Below are 13,105 nucleotides of genomic sequence, written 5' to 3' on the forward strand. Positions count from 1 at the left end.
CTTAATTATTTTTAAAATTAAAATGTAACCTGAAAGATAAGGCTTCCAGTGTTTCTATGCTCTTTTTAATATTCAGTCTCTGTTCATTGTTTCCATACGATCATATTCACTCATATTTCATCTTTGAAAGATTTTTTTTATGTTGTAAAGAAAGAGCAGATCTTTTTTTAAATGCCTAGACAATTTGTCACATTTATACTCACAGGTTTTTCAGAGCGAAGACATTTATGTAACTTTCAGTACTCTCCCCGCGGTATCAGACTGTAAGGTAGTGATAGCCTTGCGAAATCTGTGTTGAAAACCACTGGCTGAGTGCTGCTCTGGAGACTTACTAGGGAGCTCTTAATACTCAGTGTATTGACATTATCACTTGTGATGGCTCTTTTGAGCCATTACAGTCTCTCATGGAAAATGATTCACTGTGCATTTGCCGTAACTAGATGTCATGTACCATAATGGGATTACTGTGCGTTTGTCATAACCACAAATCCTTATGTAGTTTTCCATGACAATGAATGGCCTTGCATATACAGGAAGTGCCTTTCAAAACAAATGAACTGTGGGCCATATCTTCCCTCCCAGTTAAAAACATGCACAGGAGAACAAGGTAATCAGCCCCTCGCAGGAGCTTTGATGTGCCACCAAAGACCCACATTTATCCTCCCAATCCAAGAGGCCACCAGGGATGCTGTGCAAGGGGTGGGGCCACAAAAATCCATCTAGGCCTTTGTCAAGGTTCCTTCCCCACTCTGAACTCTAGGGTAAAGATGTGGGGACCTGCATGAAAACCTCCTAAGCTTACTTTTACCAGCTTAGGATAAAACTTCCCCAAGGTACAAATTAATTTTACCCTTTGCCCTTGGATTTCCACTGCCACCACCAAACTTTATCTGGGTTCCTGAAAAAAACGGAGTTTGGACACGTCTTTCCCCCCAAAATCCTCCCAATCCTTGCACCCTACTTCCTGGGGAAGGTTTGGTAAAAATCCCCACCAATTTGCATAGGTGACCACAGACCCAAACCCTTGGATCTTAGAACAATGAAAAAACATTCAGTTTCCTTACAAGAAGACTTTTAATAGAAGTAAAAAGAAATCACCTCTGTAAAATCAGGATGGTAGATACCTTAAACAGGGTAATTAGATTCTAACATAGAGAATCCCTCTAGGCAAAACTTTAAGTTACAAAAAAGACACACAGACAGGAATATTCATTCTATTCAACACAGCTATTTTCTCAGCCATGTAAAGAAATCATAATCTAACACATACCTAGCTAGATTACTTACTAAATTCTAAGACTCCATTCCTGTTCTGTCTCCGACAAAAGCATCACACAGGCAGACACAGACCCTTTGTTTTTTTCCCCCCTCCCAGCTTTTGAAAGTATCTTGTTTCCTCATTGGTCATTTTGGTCAGGTGCCAGCAAGGTTACCTTTAGCTTCTTAACCCTTTACACGTGAGAGGACTTTTCCCTCTGGCCAGGAGGGATTTTAAAGGGTTTACCCTTCCCTTTATATTTATGACAGCCTTGTAGAAAATCCTTCTCCTTGTGCCAGTGATCTGGGGCCCACTAGAAAATGGTGTGTCCAACTGCACTCCTCTCTGGTCCTGCCCTCACAGCAGTGTCAGCCTCACAGGCTTGTAGTTGTCGCACCATTGGCTGCCAGGCATTACCTGTGATCCATCCCAAAGGGTCACTGAGTGCATAGGATGAGTAAATGCCATTTCTAATCTATTAAGATTTTTCACACAGACTTAGTGTGCAGGAGTGGTGGAATGCACCACTTAGAGCGGCCATTCCTCAGGTCCATCCCCCCCCACCACAACCTGACACCTTCCTACCACACTCAGCTTACTGCCTCCAGGCAGCCCATTTTCTACAGAGGTGCTCAAAGTGCACTAGAGTGTTTGGGGGGAGGCATCCCAAGAAGCTGCCTTCAAGCTGTGTCCCCCCAGCAGTATTTCTGAACTGTTAAGCCGCCACCCCATGGTGCACCATACAGTGAAGGGAGCTGAAGGAACTATTGTTTCCAAAAACTGCAAAAGTACACAAAGCCAATACTTTGAATAGACTAATTGTGTCTGAAAAGAAACCATGTCTGTGCCCTGATGTACAAAAAATGGTGTGGCTGCTACTAGCTGATTGCCCCCCCCCCCCCCCCGTATGCTCATTGCTGCACACATATGACAGCAACCATCTTGATCAACCAGGGACTGGACTGAGGACTTCCAGAACTAGAAAGCAAAGTCTTTTTACAGCCTGAGTTAGGCCTAGTAGCTGGGGGCTGTAACAGACCCATAGCTGCTGTGGCCTGCGCAAATTAGGAGGGGAACTGTAACACGCACTGACCAATGGATTGCACAAACATATGGTATCCCAAGGCATATACAATCTAATATGATCTGAAAGCAAAACTTCTGTTTTGCACTTTTATAACATAAAAAAGGAAAAATAATTTACACCAAAATTTCAGACCAGAGTAAATTTTAGGCTGACTATAAACTCCACAAACACACAAATATAAGTAAAAGCTGACAGTCCCATAACTATCATTCCTCTATTATAAGTGTGAGTAAATAGGCACACTGTACTTTTCTTTACAGATTGCATTTAATATTCTGATACAGCTGGTTAGTTTGAAGGACTATAACGTGTGACATATATATAAGGCCAAATTCTGTTCCTGTTTACAGCTGTGTAAATCTGTTATAATGCTTGTGAATTTTAGCATAAACCCAAACCAACTCCAGTGAAGATATTGATGTAACTGTGACAGCCAAATTTGGCCCAATTACTATTCCCTTCTCCTCTCTTTTAAAGGCTTAGGCCCACATTTTCAAAAATATCCACTAATTTTGAGTGCCATCAGTGTTTGGTTCCCCAATTTGAGATTTGAAAAATGAAGGCACCCCAAATTAGTGGACACTTCTGAAAATGTGGGGTTCAGGCTTTTTTGACTGTTTATGTTCTCAGGCCCTAAAAGCTTCTATAAAGTACGTTCTGGTATTGAAAGTGTAAGTTTACTGCTACTTTCTTACTACCTAGAGTTTAGATATTCCAGTGCTGAGTGCTATAGAAACATCTACAAATAAATAATCCTCCCTCCCCAAAGCACATATGGGACTGAATCTCCTCTTGCTTACATGGGAGTAAATCAGAAATAGCTCCTTTGAAGTCAGTGGAGTTACACTCATGTAATACCAGTGCACCTGAAAGGAGAATCAAGCCCTATGCTGGTATTTACACAATTCCATCTGCCTGTGGCCAGAAAATTAATTTATTTAACTGAAAAGGTGGAAAACCAAATATAGGTATTAGTAGGATGAATAAACTTTTAAAAATTGCATTTGTGTAAATGCAGTTATTTCTGTAACTGCTTAGTTTTCCAAGGCAGGCACAGTGTCAGGCTCTGAGTTGTAACTAACAAGCATGTCCTGAAAATCCAGGTGGTTACAAAAATAACAGTATGTAAATGATTGTCAGAATTTGACATTTGTTGAAGTCCTATGATCTCTGTAAATATCACACATAAAAAAGAAAAGCAATTATCTTTGTTCATTTTAGTGGAGGCACGAGTTAGCTTGTGATGAAATTTTGTGAGATATCACATCACACAGTGATTATACAGGGAAAGATTAAGAATGAGCTCTCAGAACTGGATACTCTCATAAAAAACCAACCTTCCACACAAACTTCCTCGTGGCTGGATTTTACTAAAACTAGACAAGCCATTTACAACGCACACTTTGCTTCTCTACAAAAGAAAAAGGACACTAAACTTTCTAAACTACTACATGCTACAAGGGGCCACAGCAATGGTTCCCTCAACCCACCTAGCAATATTGTTAACCTATCCAACTATACTCTCAGCCCAGCAGAAGCAGCTGTTCTATCTCGGGGCCTCTCCTTCTGCCCCTCCACCCCCATGAACATGATACAGTTCTGTGGTGACCTAGAATCCTATTTTCGACGTCTCCGACTCAAGGAATATTTCCAAAATACCTCTGAACAACATACTAATCCACAGAGGTCTCCCTACCAACACTACAGAAAGAAGGATTCTAGGTGGACTCCTCCTGAAGGTCGAAACAGCAGACTGGACTTCTACATAGAGTGCTTCCGCCGACGTGCACGGGCTGAAATTGTGGAAAAGCAGCATCACTTGCCCCATAACCTCAGCCATGCGGAACGCAATGCCATCCACAGCCTCAGAAACAACTCTGACATCATAATCAAAAAGGCTGACAAAGGAGGTGCTGTTGTCATCATGAATAGGTCGGAATATGAACAAGAGGCTGCTCGGCAGCTCTCCAACACGAGTTTCTACAAGCCATTACCCTATGATCCCACTGAGAGTTACCAAAAGCAACTACAGCATATGCTCAAGAAACTTCCTGAAAAAGCACAAGATCAAATCCGCACAGACACACCCCTGGAACCCCGACCTGGGATATTCTATCTACTACCCAAGATCCATAAACCTGGAAATCCTGGACGCCCCATCATCTCAGGCATTGGCACCCTGACAGCAGGATTGTCTGGCTATGTAGACTCCCTCCTCAGGCCCTACGCTACCAGCACTCCCAGCTACCTTCGAGACACCACTGACTTCCTGAGGAAACTTCAATCCATCGGTGATCTTCCTGATAACACCATCCTGGCCACTATGGATGTAGAAGCCCTCTACACCAACATTCCACACAAAGATGGACTACAAGCCGTCAGGAACACTATCCCCGATAATGTCACGGCTAACCTGGTGGCTGAACTTTGTGACTTTGTCCTTACCCATAACTATTTCACATTTGGGGACAATGTATACCTTCAGATCAGCGGCACTGCTATGGGTACCCGCATGGCCCCACAGTATGCCAACATTTTTATGGCTGATTTAGAACAACGCTTCCTCAGCTCTCGTCCCCTAAAGCCCCTACTCTACTTGCGCTATATTGATGACATCTTCATCATCTGGACCCATGGAAAAGAAGCCCTTGAGGAATTCCACCATGATTTCAACAATTTCCATCCCACCATCAACCTCAGCCTGGTCCAGTCCACACAAGAGATCCACTTCCTGGACACTACAGTGCTAATAAACAATGGTCACATAAACACCACCCTATACCGGAAACCTACTGACCGCTATTCCTACCTGCATGCCTCCAGCTTTCACCCTGACCACACCACACGATCCATCGTCTACAGCCAAGCTCTGCGATACAACCGCATTTGCTCCAACCCCTCAGACAGAGACAAACACCTACAAGATCTCTGTCAAGCTTTCTTACAACTACAATACCCACCTGCGGAAGTAAAGAAACAGATTGATAGAGCCAGAAAAGTTCCCAGAAGTTACCTACTACAGGACAGGCCTAACAAAGAAAATAACAGAACGCCACTAGCCGTCACCTTCAGCCCCCAACTAAAACCCCTCCAACGCATTATTAAGGATCTACAACCTATCCTAAAGGATGACCCAACACTCTCACAAATCTTGGGAGACAGGCCAGTCCTTGCCTACAGACAGCCCCGCAACCTGAAGCAAATACTCACCAACAACCACATACCACACAACAGAACCACTAACCCAGGAACTTATCCTTGCAACAAAGCCCGTTGCCAATTGTGCACACATATATATTCAGGGGACACCATCACAGGGCCTAATAACATCAGCCACACTATCAGAGGCTCGTTCACCTGCACATCCACCAATGTGATTTATGCCAACATGTGCCAGCAATGCCCCTCTGCCATGTACATTGGTCAAACTGGACAGTCTCTACGTAAAAGAATAAATGGACACAAATCAGATGTCAAGAATTATAACATTCATAAACCAGTCGGAGAACACTTCAATCTCTCTGGTCACGCAATCACAGACATGAAGGTCGCTATCTTAAAACAAAAAAACTTCAAATCCAGACTCCAGCGAGAAACTGCTGAATTGGAATTCATTTGCAAATTGGATACTATTAATTTAGGCTTAAATAGAGACTGGGAGTGGCTAAGTCATTATGCAAGGTAGCCTATTTCCTCTTGTTTTTTCCTCCCCCCCCCCCAGATGTTCTGGTTTAACTTGGATTTAAACTTGGAGAGTGGTCAGTTTGGACGAGCTATTACCAGCAGGAGAGTGAGTCTGTGTGTGTATGGGGGTGGGTTTTTGGAGGGGGGTGAGGGAGTGAGAGAACCTGGATTTGTGCAGGAAATGGCCTAACTTCATTATCATGCACATTGTGTAAAGAGTTGTCACCTTGGATGGGCTATCACCAGCAGGAGAGTGAATTTGTGTGGGGGGGTGGAGGGTGAGAAAACCTGGATTTGTGCTGAAAATGGCCTAACCTGACGATTACTTTATATAAGCTATTACCAGCAGGACAGTGGGGTGGGAGGAGGTATTGTTTCATATTCTCTGTGTATATATAAAGTCTGCTGCAGTTTCCACGGTATGTATCTGATGAAGTGAGCTGTAGCTCACGAAAGCTCATGCTCAAATAAATTGGTTAGTCTCTAAGGTGCCACAAGTACTCCTTTTCTTTTTGCGAATACAGACTAACACGGCTGTTACTCTGAAACCAGTGATTATACTGAGTGTTACTGTGTGACACGACCCTCTCCCTACATTTTGTTTAGTGATCAAAAGTGTAATCGCCTTAAAGAGATCCATAACTGACTGTGCCTGGTATTTAAGATATGAAACAGAACTAACAAGGAGATGAATTGTACAGGTTTAACAGGAATCCGAGATTATTTCAAAAGGGAAAATATGGAAACTCAGGGTTTTAATGATTGGCTGTCCTTCTAGGGCAAGGAGAAAGCCCTAAAAAGAGTTTTGTTTGCCCAGAGAGAAGTAATCCCTCCAGAAGCCCCCCTAGATACACATGCCCATGTGTATGAATGCACCTCAAGGAATGCCCATAATATTCCAGTGTTCCTCTTCAGAGATCAGCAGCCCTGTGCAAAAGCCAAATGCATATACTTTAGATCCTATACTGCCTGACAGACAGCTCTTCATTTAAATAAACAATAATTCATACTAATACCTTATATCGTGCTCTTATACAGTGCTTTTTTATCAGTAGATCTCAAAGCACTCTACAAAGGAAGTCAGTTTCTTATCCCTATTTTACAGATGGGGAAACTGAGGCACAGAGCAGTGACATGACTTGCCCAAGGTCACCCTGCAGGCCAGAGGCTGGAATAGAACCTGGCTATGGGTGCCCCCATAATGACTGATGTGAAGTAATGAAATAGCTCTGGGACAGTTCGGTAGACTTATAGCCACCGCAGTAATACTATTGTCCACACCTGGGGCTTCTCACCTCCAGCGGATCCGCACCCGGAGTCCGGTCAGCTGATGTGCTCCTGGCAGTGGGTGGAGAGCCAGGACCCCAGGGGGCAGCAGGGCTGACATTGGGGAGCCCAGGTGGCAGTCCAGGCTGGAAGTCTGTGTAGCAGCACAGCTCAGAGCGGAGACCGCGCAGCAGCCGGGCTGGGGAGCTGGGAGCCAGCTTTCTTGTCAGTTTTATGGCGCTCTATAGAGACACTGCATTGCCCTACGTACACGGACATAAGCCCTATTTCTCTCTTGGAGGTGGAGTTACTATGTCGCACGGCATTTACATCAGCGGGAGCAAGGCTGTAGCGTAGACACTGACATAGGTTGACATAAGCTGCCTTATGTCGGCCTAACTCTATAGTGTAGACAAGTGTTTCCCAAACTTGGGACGCCGCTTGTTCAGGGAAAGCCCCTGGTGGGCCGGGCTGGTTTGTTTACCTGCCACATCCGCAGGTTTGGCCGATCGCGGCTCCCACGGGCCGTGGTTCACCGCTGCAGGCCAATGGGGGCTGCAGGAAATGGCATGGACCGAGGGACATACCGGCCGCCGCTTCCCGCAGCCCCCATTGGCCTGGAGCGGTGAACAGCAGCCATTGGGAGCCGCGATTGGCCGAACCTGCGGACACGACAGGTAAACAAACCGGCCCGGCCCGCCAGTGGCTTTCCCTGAACAAGCGGCATCCCAAGTTTGGGAAACATCCTCCACCTTACTGCTTTTTTAAAAAAATAAGTCTCTACCGTGAAGAATAAAAAATTTATCATTGAAAAATGATTATATAATTCCTCTACTAATCCTGTGAATAGAGAGGATATATTTTCAGATTCTTCTGTTTTGCATTACTGATAAAAAGGCTTCCGTTTTTTAAAAGTACTATCGAGTGATGTTTACTAAGGTAGGGCTCGTGACAAGGAAGTATTAGAGGTGATTTTTTTTTCCTGTTTCTTCTAAACTGACACACCCCCACCGCCCATTGAGCTTTCATATTTTGGCACCTAAACATGTAAAGGACTTTCACACCCAGAGACTGATATCAGTGAGAGTATTATCTGTGTTTATTACACATTAATTTGTCTCTAATGTTTGTTGATTGTACTGATTTAGATAAAAAGGAGAGAGAGAGAATCACAATGAATATGGATCACTCCAAATTAGTCACCTAATATTTTCTTTTCTCTAATACAGGCTTCCTGAACCTCCAGCTAATTCAATCGAGTAAGTTTATATCATTTATATTGTACCTTTTTCTTTATGCCTTAAAAGAAAGGCAGTTCCTCTATTTTATATCCGCACTGATATAATTTAGGTACTCTGGCAATAGATAAGGGAAAAGTTAGCACTAGGAAAAAAAGAGAGATCTCACTACAGAATGAACACATACAATGGTAAATTTATTAGTGCTTGTCCAAAGCACCCCACCCTCTTAGCAGGTGTTGATCTTGCTGGCTGATGGCTAAGGTCTACATGCATTTTGCTGATTCACTCTTGCTAGTGCCATGTGATACTTTCTCTGGGTTATGAATGATCTTGTTACACCTTTGTTTTAGCATGAGATTTGTTTGTGTTAAACTGAGTAACAGCTCCCTGCCACCACAGCTTGTTAGCCTGCCAAACAAACTCCTTAGGGCCTTTCCCAGCCCTCTTTGCCTTGCGGCTAACACCTGATACACCCTAGCGCCCAAGCCCCCTTGGAAGAGCCTGTCACTGACAGAAATACCAAGTCTGCTGTCTCCAAAGAGACAGAATACCCAGCCTGTTGGTTCAGCTGAGCATTCGCACCTTACTCTAACATAACAACATTGAGATGAATTGATAATAAAACAAGAAAAAGTTTAATAATAAAGAACAGAGATTTAAGTGACACTAAGCAAAGATAATAGAAACAGAAATGGTAACAAATAAAAGAAAAGTTTAACTCACTTCTAAGAGACTACATATAACCTTAGCAGGCTCCAACTGTTGTCGAAAGCAGTTTTCTCACCTACAGCCATGTCAGGGTTCCCTCCCCACTCTGAACTCTAGGGTACAGATGTGGGGACCTGCATGAAAGACCCCCTAAGCTTATTTCTACTAGCTTAAGTTAAAAACTTCCCCAAGGCACAAATTCCTTTTGTCCTTGGACAGTATGCTGCCACCACCAAGGGATTTAAACAAGCATTCAGGGAGGGCCACTTGGAGCCCTATCTCCCCCAAAATATCCTCCCAAGCCCTTACACCCCCTTTCCTGGGGAGGCTTGAGAATAATATCCTCACCAATTGGTTACAAAGTGAGCACAGACCCATCCCTTGAGTCAATACGACACTGAAAAAATCAATCAGGTTTTTAAAAGAAGAATTTTATTTAAAGAAAAGGTGAAAGAATCACCTCTATAAAATCAGGATGAAAGATAACTTTACAGGGTAACAAAAGATTCACAAACACAGAGAAGCTCCCTCTAAACTTAGTTCAAAGTTACAAAAGACAGGAAAAAACCTCCTTCTAGCAAAGGGAAAATTCACAAACTAAAATCAAAAGATAATCTAACACACCTTGCCTTATTTACTTACTCTTTTTGCAATATTGAGACTCATTTTAGGATGATTTTAGGAGGAGTTTTCTGACCTGATGCTTCTCTGCTTCCCCAGAGAACACACAAAGAGCACAACAAAGCCTTCCCCCACCCCCGGATTTGAAAGTATCTTCTTTCCCCATTGGTCCTTTCCCCATTTGGTCAGGTGCCAACCAGGTTGTTTGAACTTCTTAACCCCTTACAGGTAAGAAGGAATTCTAGGCTACCCTTAGCTGTATGGTTATGACAAGCCACTTCTCAGTGTCACCAGCCCACGTGTCTGGGATCCATCGTTCACAGATGCAAAGAGCATTGACCTCTTTATTCCCTCAGGGATGGATCCAAAATGTCTTTTAGCTTCCCCTTAAATTCCTCAAAGTTTATTGTTTTTGTCAGTAAAGTCAGGATGAACCCCTGGGGTTCAGACTCCAGTGTCTTCCCATCCTGATTTCACATCCTCGTGTTAATTGGCTCCTCCTGCATGCCTCCCATGCAAATTAACTGACCCTTGTCTCTGACATCACCATGCTCAATTTACATTAGAGACAGGGAGATAACTAGCCTCCCTCTTGTCTGGAAGAAAACCTGTTTCTCTGTTTGTTTGGTTACAGGTGTTAAAGCATAATATCAGTAAATATCCATAATGCCTTAGATAGTGTCAAGACACACATTTCACAATGATATGAATGACCACTGTGTCACCAGCTTTCATTTAATATCTTACACGACATACTTTATAGATAAATATCATGACAGCAATGTGTTGGTCAGGGTTGATAGAAGTTGCTGTTACATGACATTGAACCCTTTGCCAGTGGGCATGGAAAGGCTTTTATGGTCACACCTCATTACCCCACCTAGATATATGGGCAGGGAGGAGGGGAAGCTCCTGTTTAGTGAAGGAAGTATCTAGGGTATGGACATAGTAGACTAGGTAAAGCCAAGCTTGGTCAGAAAGTCTAAGCCAGCATTTCTCAAATGCAGCCACTGTGGCCACATGCAGCCACCAGGGACTTTTCTTGTGGCCACAGCCTCCTGGGCAGTGATTGGATGGGGTGTGGGGAGGAAAGCAGCAGCCCCTCCCGTAGAGTCCCCAGCAGGGGTTGGGCCCAGCCCCGCTCTGGAGAGACAAACTCTGGAGGAACAGGCAGCCAGTGAGTTCCCCATCTTCCTGGAGGCAGTGAGGTCAAATTTCAGCCCAGGGGTGGTGGACTGCAGGCTCCGGCCACGGGGCTTTCGGCTCTGGCTATGTGGTGGTGGGCTCCGTCCCCCGGCTGAAGGGCTTCAAGCTTGGGCCTCAGATCCCAGACTATGGCCATGGGGCTTCGGGCTCCAACCCCCAGGCACTGGGCTCCAGGCTCCAGCCATGGGCTTACCCCCCCCCCCCCCGCCATTGCCCCTGGCCTCTGTTGCTGCCCGACCCACCTCCCCATCCAAGGCTTAATTTATCCCCAGACTTCCGGGGCTGAGTAAATCTGCTGTGAAAAGTGATATTTGTATGTTTGTTAATATCACTTTTTACAACAGACTTAGTAGCTAGCTGGGAAGCCATGGAAAGTGATATTAACATACAAACAATGAGGAGTCCGGTGGCACCTTAAAGACTAACAGATAGAAGATAAAAGGTGCCGCGGGACTCCTTATTGTTTTTGTGGATACAGACTAACATGGCTACCCCTCTGATACTTGGCACCATGCATTAACATACAGGTATCACTTTTCACAGCAGCAGACTTACTAGCTATCAAGTTTTTTAAAAAGCAACCAAAAAAGCAAAAGAAACAGCAACAAAAAATACAAGAACATACAAAGCACCTTATTTGTTTAGGTCCATTAAAGAATAGAGACAACTATACATTATTTTTATTATTAAGTCTGAAAATAAAAAAACCTTACATAAATAAATTATGATTTGGACAAGGGCAGGTGCATATTTATTTGTTTTTCCTGAAGTTAATTAAGTATTTTAGGAAAAATTGTGGGAGCGGCCATCAGCAAGAGTTGGTGACTGCACTCTGAGGCCACCAAATATTTGTTGTGAGAACCCGTGGCCAAGCTATTGTTTGTTAGCTTATTGTTGATATTTTAGTTAGTGGAGTACAGCCCCAGAAAAGGGGTGAGGTTGGCCTATACATATTGTGTAGGCTGTGTTTTTTAAAGCAGTTTGGAAAAGGTGTTTGCTCACAATAAGGTGCGTAAACTTTCATGTTAGAGTTTTCTAGAGAACCCAGATCATGCAATTCCCTCATATTGAAATAGAATCCCAGTGATTGTTTCCCTCAGGATAGATCCCTGGATCCCTGTTATTTCTCTTGTCACAATGTTTTAGGATTTTTTATCTAGGTCTTTGATTTCTTCACCATTCAATAACTGAAAGCTGAAAATAGCAGCCCCAGCAATATGAGAAACACTCAGTGAAATCCCAGTTCTTGGTGTCCAGAGTGGCACTCTCTTTTAGCACCCTCCACCCAGAAAAAACGTTTTCTTTGGGCCAGATTTTGAGTTTAGATGCACAGGCCTGGTACCCATTAGCTTCAGCGGGATCTGTGCTAGAAGCTGAGGCTAGAATTTGCCCCTCTTTTTCACCTAAAAGTAAACATTAGTAAATGTGACTCATTATGTACAAAGTCCATGCACTTAAAATATTTGATCTTTGAGTTTAGAAGTCATAAGTTCGTTTATTGCCAAAGATCATTATAGCCTGTAAGGAAGCTGCACCGCCTCATTCCTCCTGCTTTATTTTTATTTTTTTTTTTATGTAAGTTGCTCCAAGTCTTTAGAACACATGTTATTTACTAGCTTTCTTCTGCTTGCTAATGTGTCTGATCTTTTCTGCAGTACTGAGTTAAAATTAATATTAGAGGACCTGTTCAGTTTGTATTTGACTTTTTATTTTACATCGATAAAATAGTTTCCAGTTACCATAGTTGAATTGTAGCGTTAAGATGTAAAGCCCCCAAAGCAGTTAAGCACTTTGGGGTTGCCTCTATATTGACCAGTGCCCTGATCCAGCAAAGTGACTTCAGTGGGTCTACTCATGCTTAACTTCAAGTGCCGGTCTTAAGGGCTTTGCTGGAGTGGGGCCTCCTAGACAACGGTACTGTAAGGGGGGAAAGCGATAGTGTTCTCCCAACAAGAGGCAGTCAGCAAAACTACAGTCCCCTTTTTTCCACACACAGACCTAAGTCTAGAAAAAGAACCTTGATCTCACACATGC

At 43.6% G+C, this 13,105-nt stretch overlaps 1 protein-coding gene across 1 annotated transcript in view; it reads left to right on the forward strand.

The window, feature by feature from the left end:
- The window catches only part of SPMIP4 (sperm microtubule inner protein 4), a 43,933-nt gene that overhangs the window by 14,915 nt on the left and 15,913 nt on the right, over nucleotides 1-13,105 (forward strand). Inside the window, exon 4 of the mRNA XM_077808741.1 lies at nucleotides 8,525-8,554. Coding sequence (XP_077664867.1) covers nucleotides 8,525-8,554 — 30 coding nt within the window. The remainder of the gene's footprint in view (nucleotides 1-8,524; nucleotides 8,555-13,105) is intronic.

The sequence above is a fragment of the Eretmochelys imbricata genome, chromosome 2, assembly GCF_965152235.1.
Source record: "Eretmochelys imbricata isolate rEreImb1 chromosome 2, rEreImb1.hap1, whole genome shotgun sequence".
Classification (NCBI taxonomy): domain Eukaryota; kingdom Metazoa; phylum Chordata; order Testudines; family Cheloniidae; genus Eretmochelys; species Eretmochelys imbricata.